The sequence below is a fragment of the Conger conger genome, chromosome 15 (assembly GCF_963514075.1).
Source record: "Conger conger chromosome 15, fConCon1.1, whole genome shotgun sequence".
Taxonomy (NCBI): domain Eukaryota; kingdom Metazoa; phylum Chordata; class Actinopteri; order Anguilliformes; family Congridae; genus Conger; species Conger conger.
In genome coordinates this window covers 15,529,924-15,546,400 of record NC_083774.1, presented here as the reverse complement: position 1 = coordinate 15,546,400, position 16,477 = coordinate 15,529,924, and the positions used below count along the sequence as shown (strand labels likewise).

The 16,477-nt window shown below is 51.4% G+C and overlaps 1 protein-coding gene across 5 annotated transcripts in view; it reads right to left on the bottom strand.

Annotated features, from left to right (window-relative positions):
- The window catches only part of peak1 (pseudopodium-enriched atypical kinase 1), a 134,180-nt gene that overhangs the window by 26,788 nt on the left and 90,915 nt on the right, over nucleotides 1–16,477 (bottom strand). For all 5 annotated transcript variants that reach the window (XM_061221895.1, XM_061221893.1, XM_061221894.1 and 2 more), the window contains one exon: nucleotides 5,196–8,735. In XM_061221895.1, the coding sequence (XP_061077879.1) occupies nucleotides 5,196–8,626 (3,431 nt within the window). In that variant the 5' untranslated portion in view covers nucleotides 8,627–8,735. The remainder of the gene's footprint in view (nucleotides 1–5,195; nucleotides 8,736–16,477) is intronic.

Genomic DNA, 16,477 nt, shown 5'->3' with positions numbered 1-16,477 from the left:
ACACACACACACACACACAAACCCCTCCCGTTAAAGCGGCAGGACCGACTGGCGGGAGGCAACAATGCAAACACACACACACACACACACACACACAAACCCCTCCCGTTAAAGCGGCAGGACCGACCGGCGGGAGGCAACTGCAAACACACACACACACACACACACACACACAGGACTGACCCGCGACAGGCTCAGCTTACCCGCTGTACTGGCTCACGCAGTTTCCCATCAGGCTCACTTCTCTTCACAACACATTTCCAGAAGCGCTGAAAAGACTCCTGACAGACTCATGGTGTAGAACGCTGTGGCCTTTCTCCCTCCCTCTCTCTTCCTTCCTCTCTCTCTCTCACTCTGTCTGTGTCACACTCCCACATTTTCTTACCTGTCTGACGTGCCGCCTGTCAGCCAATGGGATCGGCCAGCAGCGGGGAGAGGCTTAACCCTTTCCCGCCCTCAGGTGTGACCTACTGGCCCCAGGCCATCTCTCACACGGAGCTGTTACAATCACCCAGTGTGGGGGGAAGTGGAGGACCCTGCCCCGAACCCCACTACACACTGGCCGAAAACACAGCGCCAATCAGGCTTTCTCCTAGGGCCAAGAGACCTGAACCAGGACTAAGACACAGGTTTGGGCAGAACAGACTGACATCTAGTCTCTCCGATACAGCATTAGCAATTAGAACAAAATCACATATATAAATACATAACTGCGTAAGATGAAATACACTGGCTGGTGTACTATTGCTTAAAGACTAACCACAATGGTGACATCTGAATCAGACGAACCATAAACTGCATATCTGTTACCTGTGGTGCAATAAAACAATGAACCCACAGTGCTGCAAGAGAGATAAAACAAATGATCTCTCCTGGTACTGCGTACTGAGTGTGTGTGTGTGTGTGTGTGTGTGTGTGTGTGTGTGTGTGTAAGAATGTGAGTGAGGGTGTGGGTATGTGTGTGCGTATGTGTGTGTGTGTGAGAATGTGTGTGAGCGTGGGTGTGGGTATGTGTGACAATGTCTATACACATGGGAGAAAGAGTTGCGTTTATGTGTGTCAGCGTGCAGAGAGTGTTTGTGTGTGTGTGGGTGTGTGTGTGTGTGTGAATGAGTATGTGTGTGCGTGCACATCTGTACGTGTGACCAACCCGCTGCCAGACTGGGCGTGGCAGCTGGCACAGCCTCTCCCTGAAGTCGGGAGAGAGGCCGATGCGTCAAATTAAGAGTGACGGATTCCAAGCTATTCTCCACTTTTATTCAAGCAAACACTGCTTCAAACCCAGCGAAAATTAACCTGACACGGCAATATCCATTAATTAACTGTGATTTCCCCTGGAGCGCCACCATAAACAGGTTATGAAACTCAGAAATAATTACCGAAGCTTTAAGGGACGTCTCAGGGAAGGAAAAGCAAACATTTAAAATGAGTACATTACAGTAAAAACAAAGCTCATTTCTTAACTTATAATTGCGGTCTGACTGTCATAACTCAGGCCCGGGCTATTAACAGCCCATAATGATGCCACGCCACACTGTAACTGCACGCTTCCTGAGTGAAATCTGCGTAATTTCAGCTGGAGTGCAGAAGTCTCGCCTCCCCGCGGTGATTAAGGACGGGGCCTAACGAGCAGGCTGCATAAGGATGGCACCGAAAGGAGGAGGGAGAACCGGCCAATCAGCACACAAGCCCGTAACTGGGACTAAATGCCCGTCCCCCCTCTCGCACACTGCTGATGTACAACCACCTCACTGCTTTAACCAACCACTTCCTTTCTCCAGGTTACCCAACGGTGCTGCTAATGGGGCTCCGCCCAATAACGGAGGAACAGAACACTGTAGGAATGCTATTGGTTAGGAGGCCGTATCCCTGGTGATGGCTAATGGTGCTAACACTAATATGCGAAGGAAAGAGTGGATGACTGATGGTCGACAATAAAACAGAGGGTCATACCCTTGGGTTCATGGCTTCAGGGGGGCTGCAAATTAGGTGCTAAAAAAAGGAAACTTCTTTGATTTTAAATGTGCTACTTGTAGTAGTCACTACTAATACTACTACTACTCTGATGTTTATAGTCTTCATTTCCCACAGCAAATTGTTTGTTTAAGTTTAAACGTATCTTTGGCTGCTCTTAACTGCTGATAATAAGGTGCGATATAAATACAGTTATTACATGAAGAGGGCTGTTACCAGATGGTGTACAGCGTGGCAGCTCTGTTGGCACAGTCGGCAGTGTGACAGGAAAGCAGGACTACGGATGCCAGATGTCCCAGGAGACCAGGCACCGTACGCTTCTGACACACTCTCCACAGCCACTGAGCTCCGGGGGTCCGGTCCAAAGGTGGCTTGCTTACACAGTCACAGCTTCCAGAAAGTTCCTTCACATCTAATAGCCTTACAGTCACACTGATTCTCGAGCAAGAGTACCAACATAATGGCCATATAGTTACATCGCTTCCCAAGCCAAGTCTCTTTACGGCAAGCACACAGTCAAATATATTCTGTACCAGAGTCCTTTTATAATAGCGTGCGCTTTTTTGCACTGTCCACAACAGCTTGCGATATCTCACCGTGACCAAGCTGCAGCTCCGCGGATCGCTCTGTGAGTCCTGACCAGCCTGGAATCACAAAGAGATGGGATGGCACCAGCAGGGGGCAGTGTGGAGACAGCCACTGCACTGACTGCAATGGAACCAGGTCTGCTGACTTCTCAATATGCCACACACAAGCACGTCTTCAAAGAACAATATTGCAACCTCAGCCCTCCTTCTCAACTAACAACGTTTAATGACAGTTAAATTAAATTACCTTCCAAGACTCTAACCAGGCCAGATTAAGATGATAATATTTTTCCAATCTGGATCAGAATGAGTGAAGTTTCAGCATCTGTGATGGAAAAATGATCCGTACAGCATGCATCGTGGATGATGACACCACAGAAACCACAGAAAGCACCGACTCCTTTCAACTGAATAAAAGCAAGAAAAATCCTCCACTGCAGCTGTGATCTGTGCTGATTACAGATGGCAATGTGTGCACGAACAGTGCATTAAATTGCAAATTACGCTTCAGTTAATTAACCAGTCACGAACCTGGCACACCTTGATTAAACAAATCTATGCGCGGTAAGTAATGGCTAATGCAGGGCTGTCCTCAGGCGCGGGAGAGCGAGCCATGATCGCTTCATTAAATGCAGGTTTACCAGGTTACCCAACGGTGCTGCTAATGGGGCTCCGCCCAATAACGGAGGAACAGAACACTGTAGGAATGCTATTGGTTAGGAGGCCGTATCCCTGGTGATGGCTAATGGTGCTAACACTAATATGCGAAGGAAAGAGTGGATGACTGATGGTCGACAATAAAACAGAGGGTCATACCCTTGGGTTCATGGCTTCAGGGGGGCTGCAAATTAGGTGCTAAAAAAAGGAAACTTCTTTGATTTTAAATGTGCTACTTGTAGTAGTCACTACTAATACTACTACTACTCTGATGTTTATAGTCTTCATTTCCCACAGCAAATTGTTTGTTTAAGTTTAAACGTATCTTTGGCTGCTCTTAACTGCTGATAATAAGGTGCGTTATAAATACAGTTATTACATGAAGAGGGCTGTTACCAGATGGTGTACAGCGTGGCAGCTCTGTTGGCACAGTCGGCAGTGTGACAGGAAAGCAGGACTACGGATGCCAGATGTCCCAGGAGACCAGGCACCGTACGCTTCTGACACACTCTCCACAGCCACTGAGCTCCGGGGGTCCGGTCCAAAGGTGGCTTGCTTACACAGTCACAGCTTCCAGAAAGTTCCTTCACATCTAATAGCCTTACAGTCACACTGATTCTCGAGCAAGAGTACCAACATAATGGCCATATAGTTACATCGCTTCCCAAGCCAAGTCTCTTTACGGCAAGCACACAGTCAAATATATTCTGTACCAGAGTCCTTTTATAATAGCGTGCGCTTTTTTGCACTGTCCACAACAGCTTGCGATATCTCACCGTGACCAAGCTGCAGCTCCGCGGATCGCTCTGTGAGTCCTGACCAGCCTGGAATCACAAAGAGATGGGATGGCACCAGCAGGGGGCAGTGTGGAGACAGCCACTGCACTGACTGCAATGGAACCAGGTCTGCTGACTTCTCAATATGCCACACACAAGCACGTCTTCAAAGAACAATATTGCAACCTCAGCCCTCCTTCTCAACTAACAACGTTTAATGACAGTTAAATTAAATTACCTTCCAAGACTCTAACCAGGCCAGATTAAGATGATAATATTTTTCCAATCTGGATCAGAATGAGTGAAGTTTCAGCATCTGTGATGGAAAAATGATCCGTACAGCATGCATCGTGGATGATGACACCACAGAAACCACAGAAAGCACCGACTCCTTTCAACTGAATAAAAGCAAGAAAAATCCTCCACTGCAGCTGTGATCTGTGCTGATTACAGATGGCAATGTGTGCACGAACAGTGCATTAAATTGCAAATTACGCTTCAGTTAATTAACCAGTCACGAACCTGGCACACCTTGATTAAACAAATCTATGCGCGGTAAGTAATGGCTAATGCAGGGCTGTCCTCAGGCGCGGGAGAGCGAGCCATGATCGCTTCATTAAATGCACGCAGTGGACGGAAAATCTGCAGGCACTGAAATGACCGATCACGCAGTCAGGCCACGTTAGCACCGGGCCCCGAATTCATTTAAAGCAATTAGCCGAGACAGAAAGCACAAACACCATCTGAGCAAGGAACAGCACGTCAGCGCTTATGCAATTCCTCTGAATTTGAGATAACGAGAACAAATGTTTCCCAAAAAAAATAAAAAAAATAAATCATGTTTCAAAAAATTATATCAAAGCACGGGGAAAATCTAAGTTTGTTGGGAGGATTCAACGCCCATTCACTCCCTGAGTAGACTATACTTTTGAAATTTGAAAAGCCACTGTGCTAAATAAAGAATAAAGAGACTTGAAGCAGCACAAGAAAACAGGTGGAAACAGGGCAGAGACTTAGAGCAAAACTAAAGGAAGTCAAACAGTGACAGTAACAGCAAAACTAAGCACTCATGGGTAAACTGAGCAGTCTGATTGAATGAGTGAACGAGCTGAACAGTCTCAGACTCTGAGTCAGAGTGAATCAACTGAGCAGACTCAGAGAGCTGAAACAGTAAGCACAGGTTCGGAGTAGCCGCACCTACCTGATGTCCTTATCGCTCTGCCCCTCCCCGGCCGGCCCTGGGGACCCCGGGGACAGCGGGGCGGGCTCCTGGGCCTCCTCCTGGATGGGGAGCGGCTGTGTGGTCTCGATGGTCTCCTCCGGGCCGCCGTCCTCGGCGCCGGCGCCCCCCTCGGGCCTGTAGGTGAAGATGAGAGTGGGCTTCTGGGTGGGGTCGTCGGTCTTGGCCTCGGCGAACCAGTGGTGGCGCTGTATGGGCGGGGGCGGCAGCATGTGGATGACGGTGCCGTCCAGCCCCACCAGCTTGCCCTTCTCCTTCTCGCGCTCCGCCCGCTCCCGCTGCTCCTCCTCGTCCTTCCGCCGGCGGAAGAAGCTCTTGAAGGAGATCCAGCGCTTGGGCTTGGCGGTTTCGGCCGCCGCCGCCCGCCTGCCCCCCTCGCCCCCGCTGCCCGGGCTGGTCTCCCCGTCGCTGGGGCGACCGCCGGCTCCCGCTGCCGCCGGCTTGGCCCAGTTCCCAAAGTGTCTCTGGAGGAGGTTGCTGGCGTGGTAGGGGGACGAGGTGGACCTGGGGGGAGGGAAGGGGGCGTTGGGCTCTGACTTGGGGCTTGTGGGTGGGGTGGGGGCGGGCCCGGTGGTGGGGCTGGCTGCCGAGGCGCTGTGTGATTTGGGGAGCTGCTTGGGGAGCGTGTCCTTCCTGGGTTTGGACAGACAGCCCTCGGCGGCGGAGGTGAAGAGGGACTTGGGCCGGCTGAGCGTCTCCTTGGCGTCGGGCGGCAGGGCGTACAGCTCCTCCGCGCTGCAGGTCCTGCTCTGCGCGGCGGGCGATTCGGGCGGGGACCGCGGGGGCTGGATGGAGGCCACGATCTGGGACAGGACGGTGCTGGCCTTCTCCCGGTGGCTCGTCCCCGTCCCCAGGCCTCCGGGTGCCGTACCGGCCCCCGCCGTGTCCCCGCTCCCCTTCCGGTACCGGCCCGGGGCGGTGCTCTTGGCCAAGGTGCCCGCCTGCGCGGAAAGGGTGGCCGTTGCCATGGCAGCAGGCGCAGAGCCCATAGAGACAGAGGCGTTCACAGTGGTGTAGTCCGTAGTGGTTCTTCCGTTGAGTTCGTGGATCTTCTGCGCCACTGGGCTGACCTTCCTGTCCTCCCCGCACGGAGACTCCACCTTCCCTCCAGGGGGGGCTTCTGTAGAAGGCGAGGTGGTAGGGGTGGCGGTCTGAACGCTTTCGGAGGACCCGATCTCCTCGTAGGTGTGGCTGGCCACCCTGCCGCCTGACTGGGGCGGCTCCCCGCTAAGGCCCAGGAAGCTCTTGTAGACGGCCAGGTTGTCGTAGGCGCTGGGGTTGATGACGATGGGCACCTTGACGGCATTCTTGGAGCCGCGGGGGTAGGCCGGCTCATCTCGGATGATGATGGGGAACGGGGGCATGCCGGCGTTGTTGTAGCTGTTGAACTTTATCTCCGACAGATTGGGCGACTTCACCGGCACCGTGCGGGACGAGGAAGAGAGGCCCGCTGTGGGCGAGGTGGGGGCCGATTTGTGGCTGCAGTATCTGGGCGGGATGGCTGGCCCTGGGACCCCTGCTGCGCCCGCCGGCTCCACCCTGGGCAGCTTCTGTCGGGGGCTGGTGCTGGAGGTCCACACCTCCTGGTAGCGGATGCTGCTGGACTTCTTACGGGAGCCGTTGAGCAGTGATGAAGGTGTGGCCATCGCCAGGGAAATAGGGGACATTGGCTGTCCGAGTGGGGACATTGGCTGACCCAGTGGGGACATTGGCTGACCCAGAGGGGACATTGGCTGACCCAATGGGGAGCAGGGGTTGGAGGCAGAGGTAGGGGATGAGACAGAGGGCCCCTTGGGTTTAGGGGCCGGGCTGTCGGTGCTGGCCATAGATGCAGACACGTCCACCACAGTGTAAGGCTTGCAGACGGGTGGCTTCTCCAGGTTGACCACGCGGTAGGGCCGAGCCTGCTCCTCTGTGGGGCTGAAGCTGATGGTGATCGGCTGGCCGGGGTGCGCCATGGGCAGGGGAGCCCCGTCCTTCTGCCCCTCCTGGTCCTCCAGGCGGATGGCCAGCACGGCCTTGTGGGTCTCAGTGGCCCGGGGGGAGCGCAGGGCCCTGGGGGGCTGCTCTCTGGGGGGCTGCTCTCTATGGGGCTGCTCTCTGGGGGGCTGCTCTCTATGGGGCTGCTCTCTGGGGGGCTGCTCCCGGGGGGGAGGCGCGGCCGGAGAGTGCAGTCCGTTAGACAGGCCACAGGGAGCGATGCTGCTGCTGCTGCTGGAGGAGGTGGCAGTGCGCGAGTCCTCGGGCAGGGAGGAGGAGGACTCGGGGGAGGTGGTGGGGTCCGGGCTGGAGTAGAAGGCCCCCTGCAGGCCGTTGGAGTCACTCATGGAGGGGTAGCCGTTGAGGCCGTCGTCATAGTCCACAGCGCAGAGCCGCTGCAGGGAGCGGTTCCGGATGGGCACGGTGTTCCACTTCTTGCCGGCGGCGAAGGGCACGGGGGAGAGGGTGGCGGCGCGGAAGTGGGCGAAGCGGGGCTGGCCTCGCATGCGGATCTCCATGGCCAGCAGCTCCTCGTCGCTCTCGTCCCAGCTCTCGTGCTCCCCGCGCCCCTCGCTGTCCTCCTCTTCCTCCTCCTCCTCATCCTCGTCTTCGTCGTCCTCCCCTTCGCTGGAGAACTCCGGGTAGCAGAAGCGGCCGCCCTCGGCGCTGATGACCTCAGCGCTGTCGCTCAGGGACACGCGCTTGCGACCCCCTTCTTGACCCCCCTCTCGCCCCCCCAGAGCCAGGCAGCCGGCCGCCGGCAGACCCCTCTCCAGGGAGCGCCTGTAGGAGGACCCGATGCGCCCCAGAAACAAGTCTCTGGAGCTCCCGCCCGTGGAGCTGGGCACCAGGCCTGCGATCTCCTTCAGGACGTCCGTCAGCCCGTTGTTGTTGTTGTTGCCGCTCCCCCCGGGGGGGCTGAGGGGCACGCGGCAGGCGCGGGGGCCGTAGCCCTGGATCTCGTCCGCGTCGCCCTCGCCCTCGTTGTTGTTCAGCCCGCCCGGCCGCTTGCGGTTCAGCCCGTTGCGGTTCCACACGGTGAACGCCGAGGTTTTGGGGCCCTCGCCCGCGTCTCCGGGAGACGGGTTGCCCTCGGTGTCCAGCACCCCCCCCGCGCAGGGCAGCATCATGGTGGGCTTGACCGCGATGGTGGGCTTCTTGGCCACCGGGGGCCGGAAGCTTCCGGAACGGGTGGACACTCCGCCCCGCTGGTACCCGGCTCCGCTCCCACTGAGGTTGGCGTTGGGTCTCCCTCCGGAAGGAGGCGGGTTCTGTCGGGGCGCGGCCCGTTCAGGGGCCCCGCTCTTCTTGGGGCCCCCCTCGGCCAGACGGTGCAGGTTCTTGGGCTTGAAGCAGTTCTTGCACTCGCCGGGTTTCCACACATGCTCGGTGAAGGTGTTGCAGGCAGACATGGTTCCGGTACCAGCTCGGGCCTGCACTGTGGTTCAGTGGACCGGGAAGCCCTCCATGGGCTCCCTGATTGGCTGTCGGAAACAGTGGGCTGGGCACGGTATTCACCACCTGCGGGGACAGAAAAAAAAAGAAAGAGGAGTCACCACGGTGATCGGGACCACGCCCAGTACCTGCAGGCAGCCATTCTTTCAAGAGCTTCAACCAAACTCGTTCAACTACACGGGCGAGCACTGCTTAAATTATATATATTAAATTATATATCCAGTCACACGGTTTTTATGATGATTGTACAGGAGGCACCAAACTCAACCACTTGGGAAATCAAATCAGAAGATTCACCGAATCAAGTCTATTATCACAGATGCATAATACGACAAGCAGAAATTAGCCTTCACATATTTAATGTATGCACTCCTGAAACTAGACATGGTATGGCATAGACAAGGCATGTCTTTGCACAACCAATGAGGAGTATGTGATAAAAGCCCACACATTTGTTATATACGGAATGGGGAGAACAAAGTCAAAGAGTTTGGAAAAGATGGCAGGGTCACTGAAACTGAAAAATGTATGTTCTAATAAGGCCCTAATTACTGTTAGTTTAATTATTGGTGATTCAATGAAACTAGGGTTAATAGCTGGAAAATAGAGCTCCAGTACGGCAAGTATCCTGCGCATTATGCAATCAAAGCCATTGCGATGGTTGAAGGTGGTATACTCCAATTACACTCAATTACACTTCAGGTTTTAAATAACCACCATTGCCTGCCCCCGCCTGTCCCTGCGTATTTCATTTGGAAAATATGATTGGTTGTCATCATGCAATAAAATGCCATTTTACAAAACCACAAACTACTACAAATAAGCGCACAAATGCAGGCTTCTCCCTTATGGCCCTAATGCTCAAATGTGGACATCTGTCACACAATCTGGCTGCAAAGCACCAAAGAAATAAAAGCGAAGCACGCACAAAATCCAAAAAAGCAGAGATTAATCACAACTGGAAGACATTCTGAAGGAAAAGGCTGCACCAGCACACACCTGCCACTAGGTGTCTCTGCTGAGCAGTGTTCTGGGCCTGCCGGTGCGCAGCCAGTCTCCTCGGGGGGGACAGAGTGTTTCAGGGGTGCGTGTGTCTCAGCATTAGGGCCATGGGGTCAGAAATGCGGAGTGGCGGGCGGCTATTTTCGGCACTGTTTTCGGAGGGCTACTCTGCGCTCCTGGCTGTAATCGGCACAGCTCATGACCAGACAAAGGGGGGGGGGATTAACAGCCTGACAAACGCAGACAGCAGGGCTGCGCATCGGGGGCACTGTGGAGACGACGTCAGTACGGAAATCAGCACGGCACTAAACAACGACGGCAAACCACTCTCTCTTAAAACAGCCCGCGTCAAACGCAGGAAATCAATCCACTTCGGCACGATCCGCACAGAAGACAAAGCAAGACTGACGGTTACATTACAGTAAAGGGCATGTGCATTAGTGGTTTAAACCAAACTGAATAGGAGAAGAAATGGGCATCACATTCTCGTAACGACTGCATGCTGCTTATAGATTTTTTTTATCTATGTATGCTTAGTTTACAAAATAATGTACCAAAATTCTGTTAAACTGTCAGCATTTCAAAAAGAAACTGAGCCTAATTGTACCGACGTTGTGCTGGTTGCTTGGCATGAACGTGTACGTTCTCCATTTTGTCTGAACACCAATAGACATTAAAATGGATTCTGTTTCAGAAACGTGGGCTGGATTAGTATGTCCCACAATTCCCTTGCCGCTCCATGATATGACATCATTGATTAAAAGTTGCTGATCTATGCAAATGAAACAGGCTTCTGTTTCCACTTTTATCCTAAAACAATGTTTGAAATCATTTTCTCTTGATCAGGGTGCATGCGCACCCGTTTTCTCATTGCGGCACAATTATTTAAATAATTATGAATATTCAGTGACGTGGAACTGAGGATTCCAATTAAAAGCACATTGCACTGGGAATATAGAAAATGTCACTGATAATACCTGCGTGTTTAAATTTACAACCGGAGATATACCAACTCATACCTCTCATACTAGTGCGCCTTCTCACCTTCGTGGCAAATCTACTGCGGTCTTGTCAAATGTCGTAGTGTCTGTTACGCGCCAGCATACAGGCACACACACACAGCTGCACGCAACGCACACACGCACTCACAGGTTGACAAACACCTATACAAGCACGCAGACAAACACGCAAGGCTGTTGCTAGACCTGCTAGACACACAGCATACTTTTCCCTCCTGGACTGTATGTCCCTGGCATGGGGCAGTGGGCTTAGGTTTGCTGATCTGGGATCAGTTGTGGCCAGACGCCTCCACAGAGCTGGCAGGATGGCCAGGGGCATTCCTCGTGCTCTCCCTGTGGGGTTCATGGTCTCATGTGGCATAAACCCCATCCACCCACCCATCAGTCAAGCTGCTGCTACTGGCTCTCATTCAGGTTTAACCCACCTCTGACAGTGTATATATAGAGAGAGTGAGAGATAGAGAGAGAGAGAGATAGTGAGAGATAGTGAGAGATAGAGAGAGAGAGATAGTGAGAGATAGATAGTGAGAGAGATAGAGAGAGAGAGATAGAGAGAGAGAGATAGCGAGAGAGATAGAGATAGAGAGATACATAGATAGAGAGTGAGAGTGAGAGATACATAGATAGATAGAGAGATAGATATACATAGATAGAGATAGAGAGAGAGTGAGTGAGTGAGAGAGAGAGGGAGAGGGAGAGAGAGGGAGAGAGAGGGAGAGAGAGAGAAAGAGAGAGAGACTCTCACTCACTGTTTGAAAGGCCAAGGGGGGAATTACAAATAAAAAAACCTGATATCGCTATCATCGCTAACGCGGGCAAATTCTTCACTCACTGTAAGTGGATTGTTGCGAGTCTTGAATAATGGAGTCTGTTCTCCAACAATATTAATCTGTAGTTCATTCACTCCAATACCTGGTGCACTGGCAGCTGAATTCTGACATTATAAAAGAGAGAGAGCGAGAGTGAGAGACAGAGAGAGAGACGGGCGAGAGACAGAGACGGCGAAATAGACAGAGTGAGAGACGAAGACAGATGTACAGAGAGGAAATGGAAGAGAGACCTATTTCAGATGTGGGTGGCGCTCGAGGGGGGGCTCTCTCTCTCTACAGCGCACGGAAAAGCAGGGCGATCGGGAAGGAAGAGGGGCCATACCTCGCCCACCGTTACCACGGTAATGACGTCTGAGGCGGGAGGTCAGTCAGGAACACCCTGTACGTGTCACCCTGAACAATGCCTGGGAGGGAGGGGGGGGGCCACGCTCGGTGGCGGGGTCGTGGGGGTCAGATCCGGTGAGTGGGGACACGGGTACACACAGGCAGAGAAAGCCCTCTTCCTGCCCGCTTCCTGAGCCTGGGTAAGCCCCATTTCTCTCTCTCTCTCTCTCCTCCTTTCCGAACCCCGCGGATGAACCCTCAGCTCACACGACCGGAGGAAAGCTGTGCAGCCACGGGCGTGGAACGAGCGCGGAACAGGCGCGGAACGAGCGCGGAACAGGCGCGGGACAGGAATGGGGCCCATCGGAGCCGGCACACAAACGGGAAAGGGCATTTCACAACCCAGCGCGCACGTGCGTCCACAGCAGCTCCAGTTGCCAGGTAACACTTTTCACCAGCCTGATTACAGCGGCAGGAGTACAGAGGCGATAGCATAGCAACAGACTGTACTCGCCACCTGAAATAACAAATATTCACACTGTCCTATATGTGCATGCACGCATGAAAGCGCACGCACACACACACACACACACACACACACACAGACACACGCGTACGCACACGCGCGCACACACACACGAGACAAAATCACGAGACTTACCATTCGATTCAGAGCGTCTCCTCAAACACACATTTGCCCACGCTGTAGAACATAATCCCTGTACTATTCTGGACAGTGACAAATCTGCACCCCTCCTCATCTACAGCAGTATAATCTCCCGGCTGAACTCTGCCAGCTGGAGGAAGCTCATCACGCACCGCTCAGAAACAAAAAGGAAATTCCGCCCATTCTTCAGCCATTTCATAATCCTTTTTCCCTATTTTTCTTTCTTTTATGACCCGGGATGGATTGATGGCTGCTCCCAGGGTCGCTGGCCTACTTTGAGTGTGGAAAAAGATGGGAACCGTTCCGGGACAGGGACGTGGAAGGCCATTCCTCACCGCCCGTGGAGACAGCGGTCCGTACAGTCCGTCTGTAAACAGCTCCGCTCAGGTTGAAAGAATGAGGCCATTGTAATTTTATATTTTTCTTTTTGTCAACAAATCCGATAAAAGGTGCTGGGACATGCAAGGTCGGTGGTTCGATTCGTAGCCACAATAAGATCCGCACAGCCGTTGGGCCCTTGAGCAAGGCCCTTAAACCCCGCATTGCTCCAGGGAGGATTATCTCCTGCTTAGTCTAATCAACTGTATGTCGCTCTGGATAAGAGCATCTGCCAAATACCATTAAAGTAATGTAATGTAATATTCACCTGCCTCATTTAGTGCTCAACTAGGAAACCATTCACTCAAACTGTGTGCTAAAACCATTAAATGCAGCTCAGAAAGACATTTTCATTTTCAGGAAAAAAAACCTATTTCCACTAAAATGTCTGGTGTAGTTTCTTCCAAAATTACATCAAAAGGAAGCACATAGTTTTGATGGGGACTATTCTCAGTAGGTTGGTGCCGCGCATGTGTACATATTTGATACGTTCCATATATCATAAAAGCAAACTATGTTCCTACATGAAGTTGTTTCAGGAAAAAGGAAAGGCCAGGTTCATCGTAATAATGAATAATGGTGACCAAAGCAATGGCATGCCCTTGATTTAATAGTTTTCTGGACAACAATGGAGCTCTGTGACTCCTGGGATATTAGCTATAGAGACAGCTAGATAGATTAATTGCAGGTTTTCCTTTCATAGGAAAGACATAAAATTACACTGGCCTTATCCTTGAACTGGGCCTATCAGTCGGGCTGGGAACGAGACTAAACACAATCACCATGCCCTTGCCTCCCACCCGTGCAAACAAAGGAACTTTCCAGAACTCTGGAATTCACTCCACAGTGAACCAGCATGATGCTTATTCCCCAGGACAACCACTTTAACACCTACACAAAACAATCAGCGACAGACATGTCTATTTCCCCGGTGTCCAGCATCCCTCCTTTTCACATTACCTACAACTGACCGCTATGAAATCAAAAAAAAGTAAATGCCTTTGCACACGGTCCTAAAAAGGTTTTTAAGACTGCTTAAATATCGGTCAGGCAATAATAACGCCAATAACGCTAATGTTTAATTACATTTTATCATCTGAGGAATAAATCCTTAAAGAAAAACCAAAGGCTCAAATCTTAATTTTTTTTTGTGTTTGGCCTAACCGTGGGGGCGTGGCCCTGCATACAAGGGCGGGGCTTTCATACAACAAGTACATTGAGTGGCTCGAGCACGTGTCATGTGACAATTATCCTCCAGCTTAAAATACGGTTCATCAATTAGACTTAGTATTGATCACACGGTAAACTCACCATAACACGGGTGGGCAATTAAACACCCACAGCCCACAGGGAACCACGCACCCCTGACTGACAGAGCACATGGTTCACAACACTCAATACCAGGAAACGGACTATTTAATGTTCTGAAAATATCCTGAAAAGCCAGGAGACTCCAGAGAAAAATCATAAAAAGCTCTGAGAGAATGAATTTAGGAGATGAAAAACTCTTCTCACCTGGAGGAGTCAAGGAGCTGGAAGGAGGATTTGATCATATCAGGAGGAGATTCCCTCCACAGTGTTTTATTATCATTACTTATTTCACATCTCACCATCATTAAATTGAAGACATTGTTATGTCTTGCGCATTTGGCAATGAATTTAGAGTTCTGCTTTTGAGTGAACTGTCACAAGTATGGTTGGTTTCAACTCTGCTACGGTTAAAAGGGGAATCGATTTTGAACATTGATCATTGCCCACTGATGCATCCCCAAGCATATGTCTGTTTGCTGTGTGGCAGAATGGGGGGTGCATGCCAGGGGATGGGAGAGAGGGGGAGCGGGGGTGATGCGTGACCCCATTAGTCACCACACACACCCTGTGCCTTCCCCGTTGAGACCTCAGCTCCCTGTGCACAGAGAAGGCCTTCGCTCTCAAACAGACAGAGCTCCACTGCCTTCCCTGAAACACCGACAGATCGCCCTCCCCCCCTCCCCACCGCTGCGGAAAGTGCTTTTTCAGACCATAACTCAGAAGAGCCTGGCAGCGGCCCCCAGAAGACAGCAGTGCAGAGGAAGGACAAATGACCGGTGAAACGGACGGGCCCTGAATAACGCCTGCCGGACAGACGTAAGGACAGACTGACCACGAAGATCCATGCTGACCCTGTCTGGACATAGAAAACACACTGCTGGGCTTTTGCGTCTCCTGAAACAAAACACAGCTCGATACAAAAACTCCTTAATCCTGCCAAAACTCACAAACAAACTGTAAGACGGCTGGACAGAAAGACAAGGAAGGAGAAGGTGTGCAATATTGGGCCAACTGCCGCTCTGTGTTCAGTGATAAATAAAACAAAGAGAGGATAGATACCTTAGTCCTCCCTCCTGATTTCCCCCGGCCCCCCTTTCTGATATCCCTATCCTTGTCTAACCCAAAAAAATAAAAATAAAAATAGCACTTATGATGACGACTATATGTTTAGAACAGCATTCCATGTGTATTTTCCTAGTTATGGATGTGATGCTTTGACTTGTGGATTAAAAGCTTCTGCCAAATGACAAAAATGTAAAATGTAAAAATAGAGGGTTAGGGGTCATGGAGAGTCTCTAGTCCTGTGACTAGATGGGCAGGGCTTATGCCCTGGGTGTGTCCAAGTGTCCCTGAGCGAGACACGGTTACCCCGATGAGCTGGTTGGTGCCTTGAATGGAATGGGTGAATGAGAGGCCGTAATTGTTAAGTGCTGTGGATGAAAGCGCGATATCAATACAGTCCATTTACCATTTACCATTACCGTTTATGCTACTCGGACTGCAGCGGTATGCTCAATATACCACCGGGGGGCCCAGAGGCCCAGATCGGACAGGAGACGTGCCCTGGAAGTGCCGGTATGTGGAGAGGGGGTTGGGGGGGTGAGGGGGCAGGCACCCTGGGGTTGCAGAGTGACTGGTGCTTCAGGTGTGATAATCTTTTTAAAGGTAAGGGGCCCTGTAAGAAAGTATTCAATTATAGTTACATTATTAGAGGCCTAATGGTTGAAATTTCAGTTCTATTAAACCTAGATTCTCTCACCGTGAATTCTTTTTCCCTCTTGACACACAAATTACAGTTGAAATGATTTTTACACCCGGAAGGTAAATGCAGTAAATGAGCTCCTTTAATTGGTTTAATCACGATCAATTTTAAGAAGATGCGATTAAGCAGGCGAGGGTGGAGAGAGGATGAGTGCATTTCAGATGAGAATAAGCCAAAAGCTCCTTTTATACAATTAATCTAATATCCAAAATGTACTTCGTTCTTCTGAAAATTTCGACACCACTTTAACCCCTTATGGGTGAATGTGACCTGCACGTTACATCTCCCTTAACAGACGGATGCGACCTGCGCGTTACATCTCAATGATACGTAAAACAGATGGCGCTAGTACTGAGAGTATAAGTACTTAAACCTTTAATTAGAAGCAGAAATGACACATATCCAAGCAGGACAGGGAACCCCACAGTGTAGGTCGAGGTGGATCTCCACTGGAGCAAACAGAGAACAGATGATCTGAATTACCTTCAGGTAGCAGCAGGTAAGGCTGCTGCCAA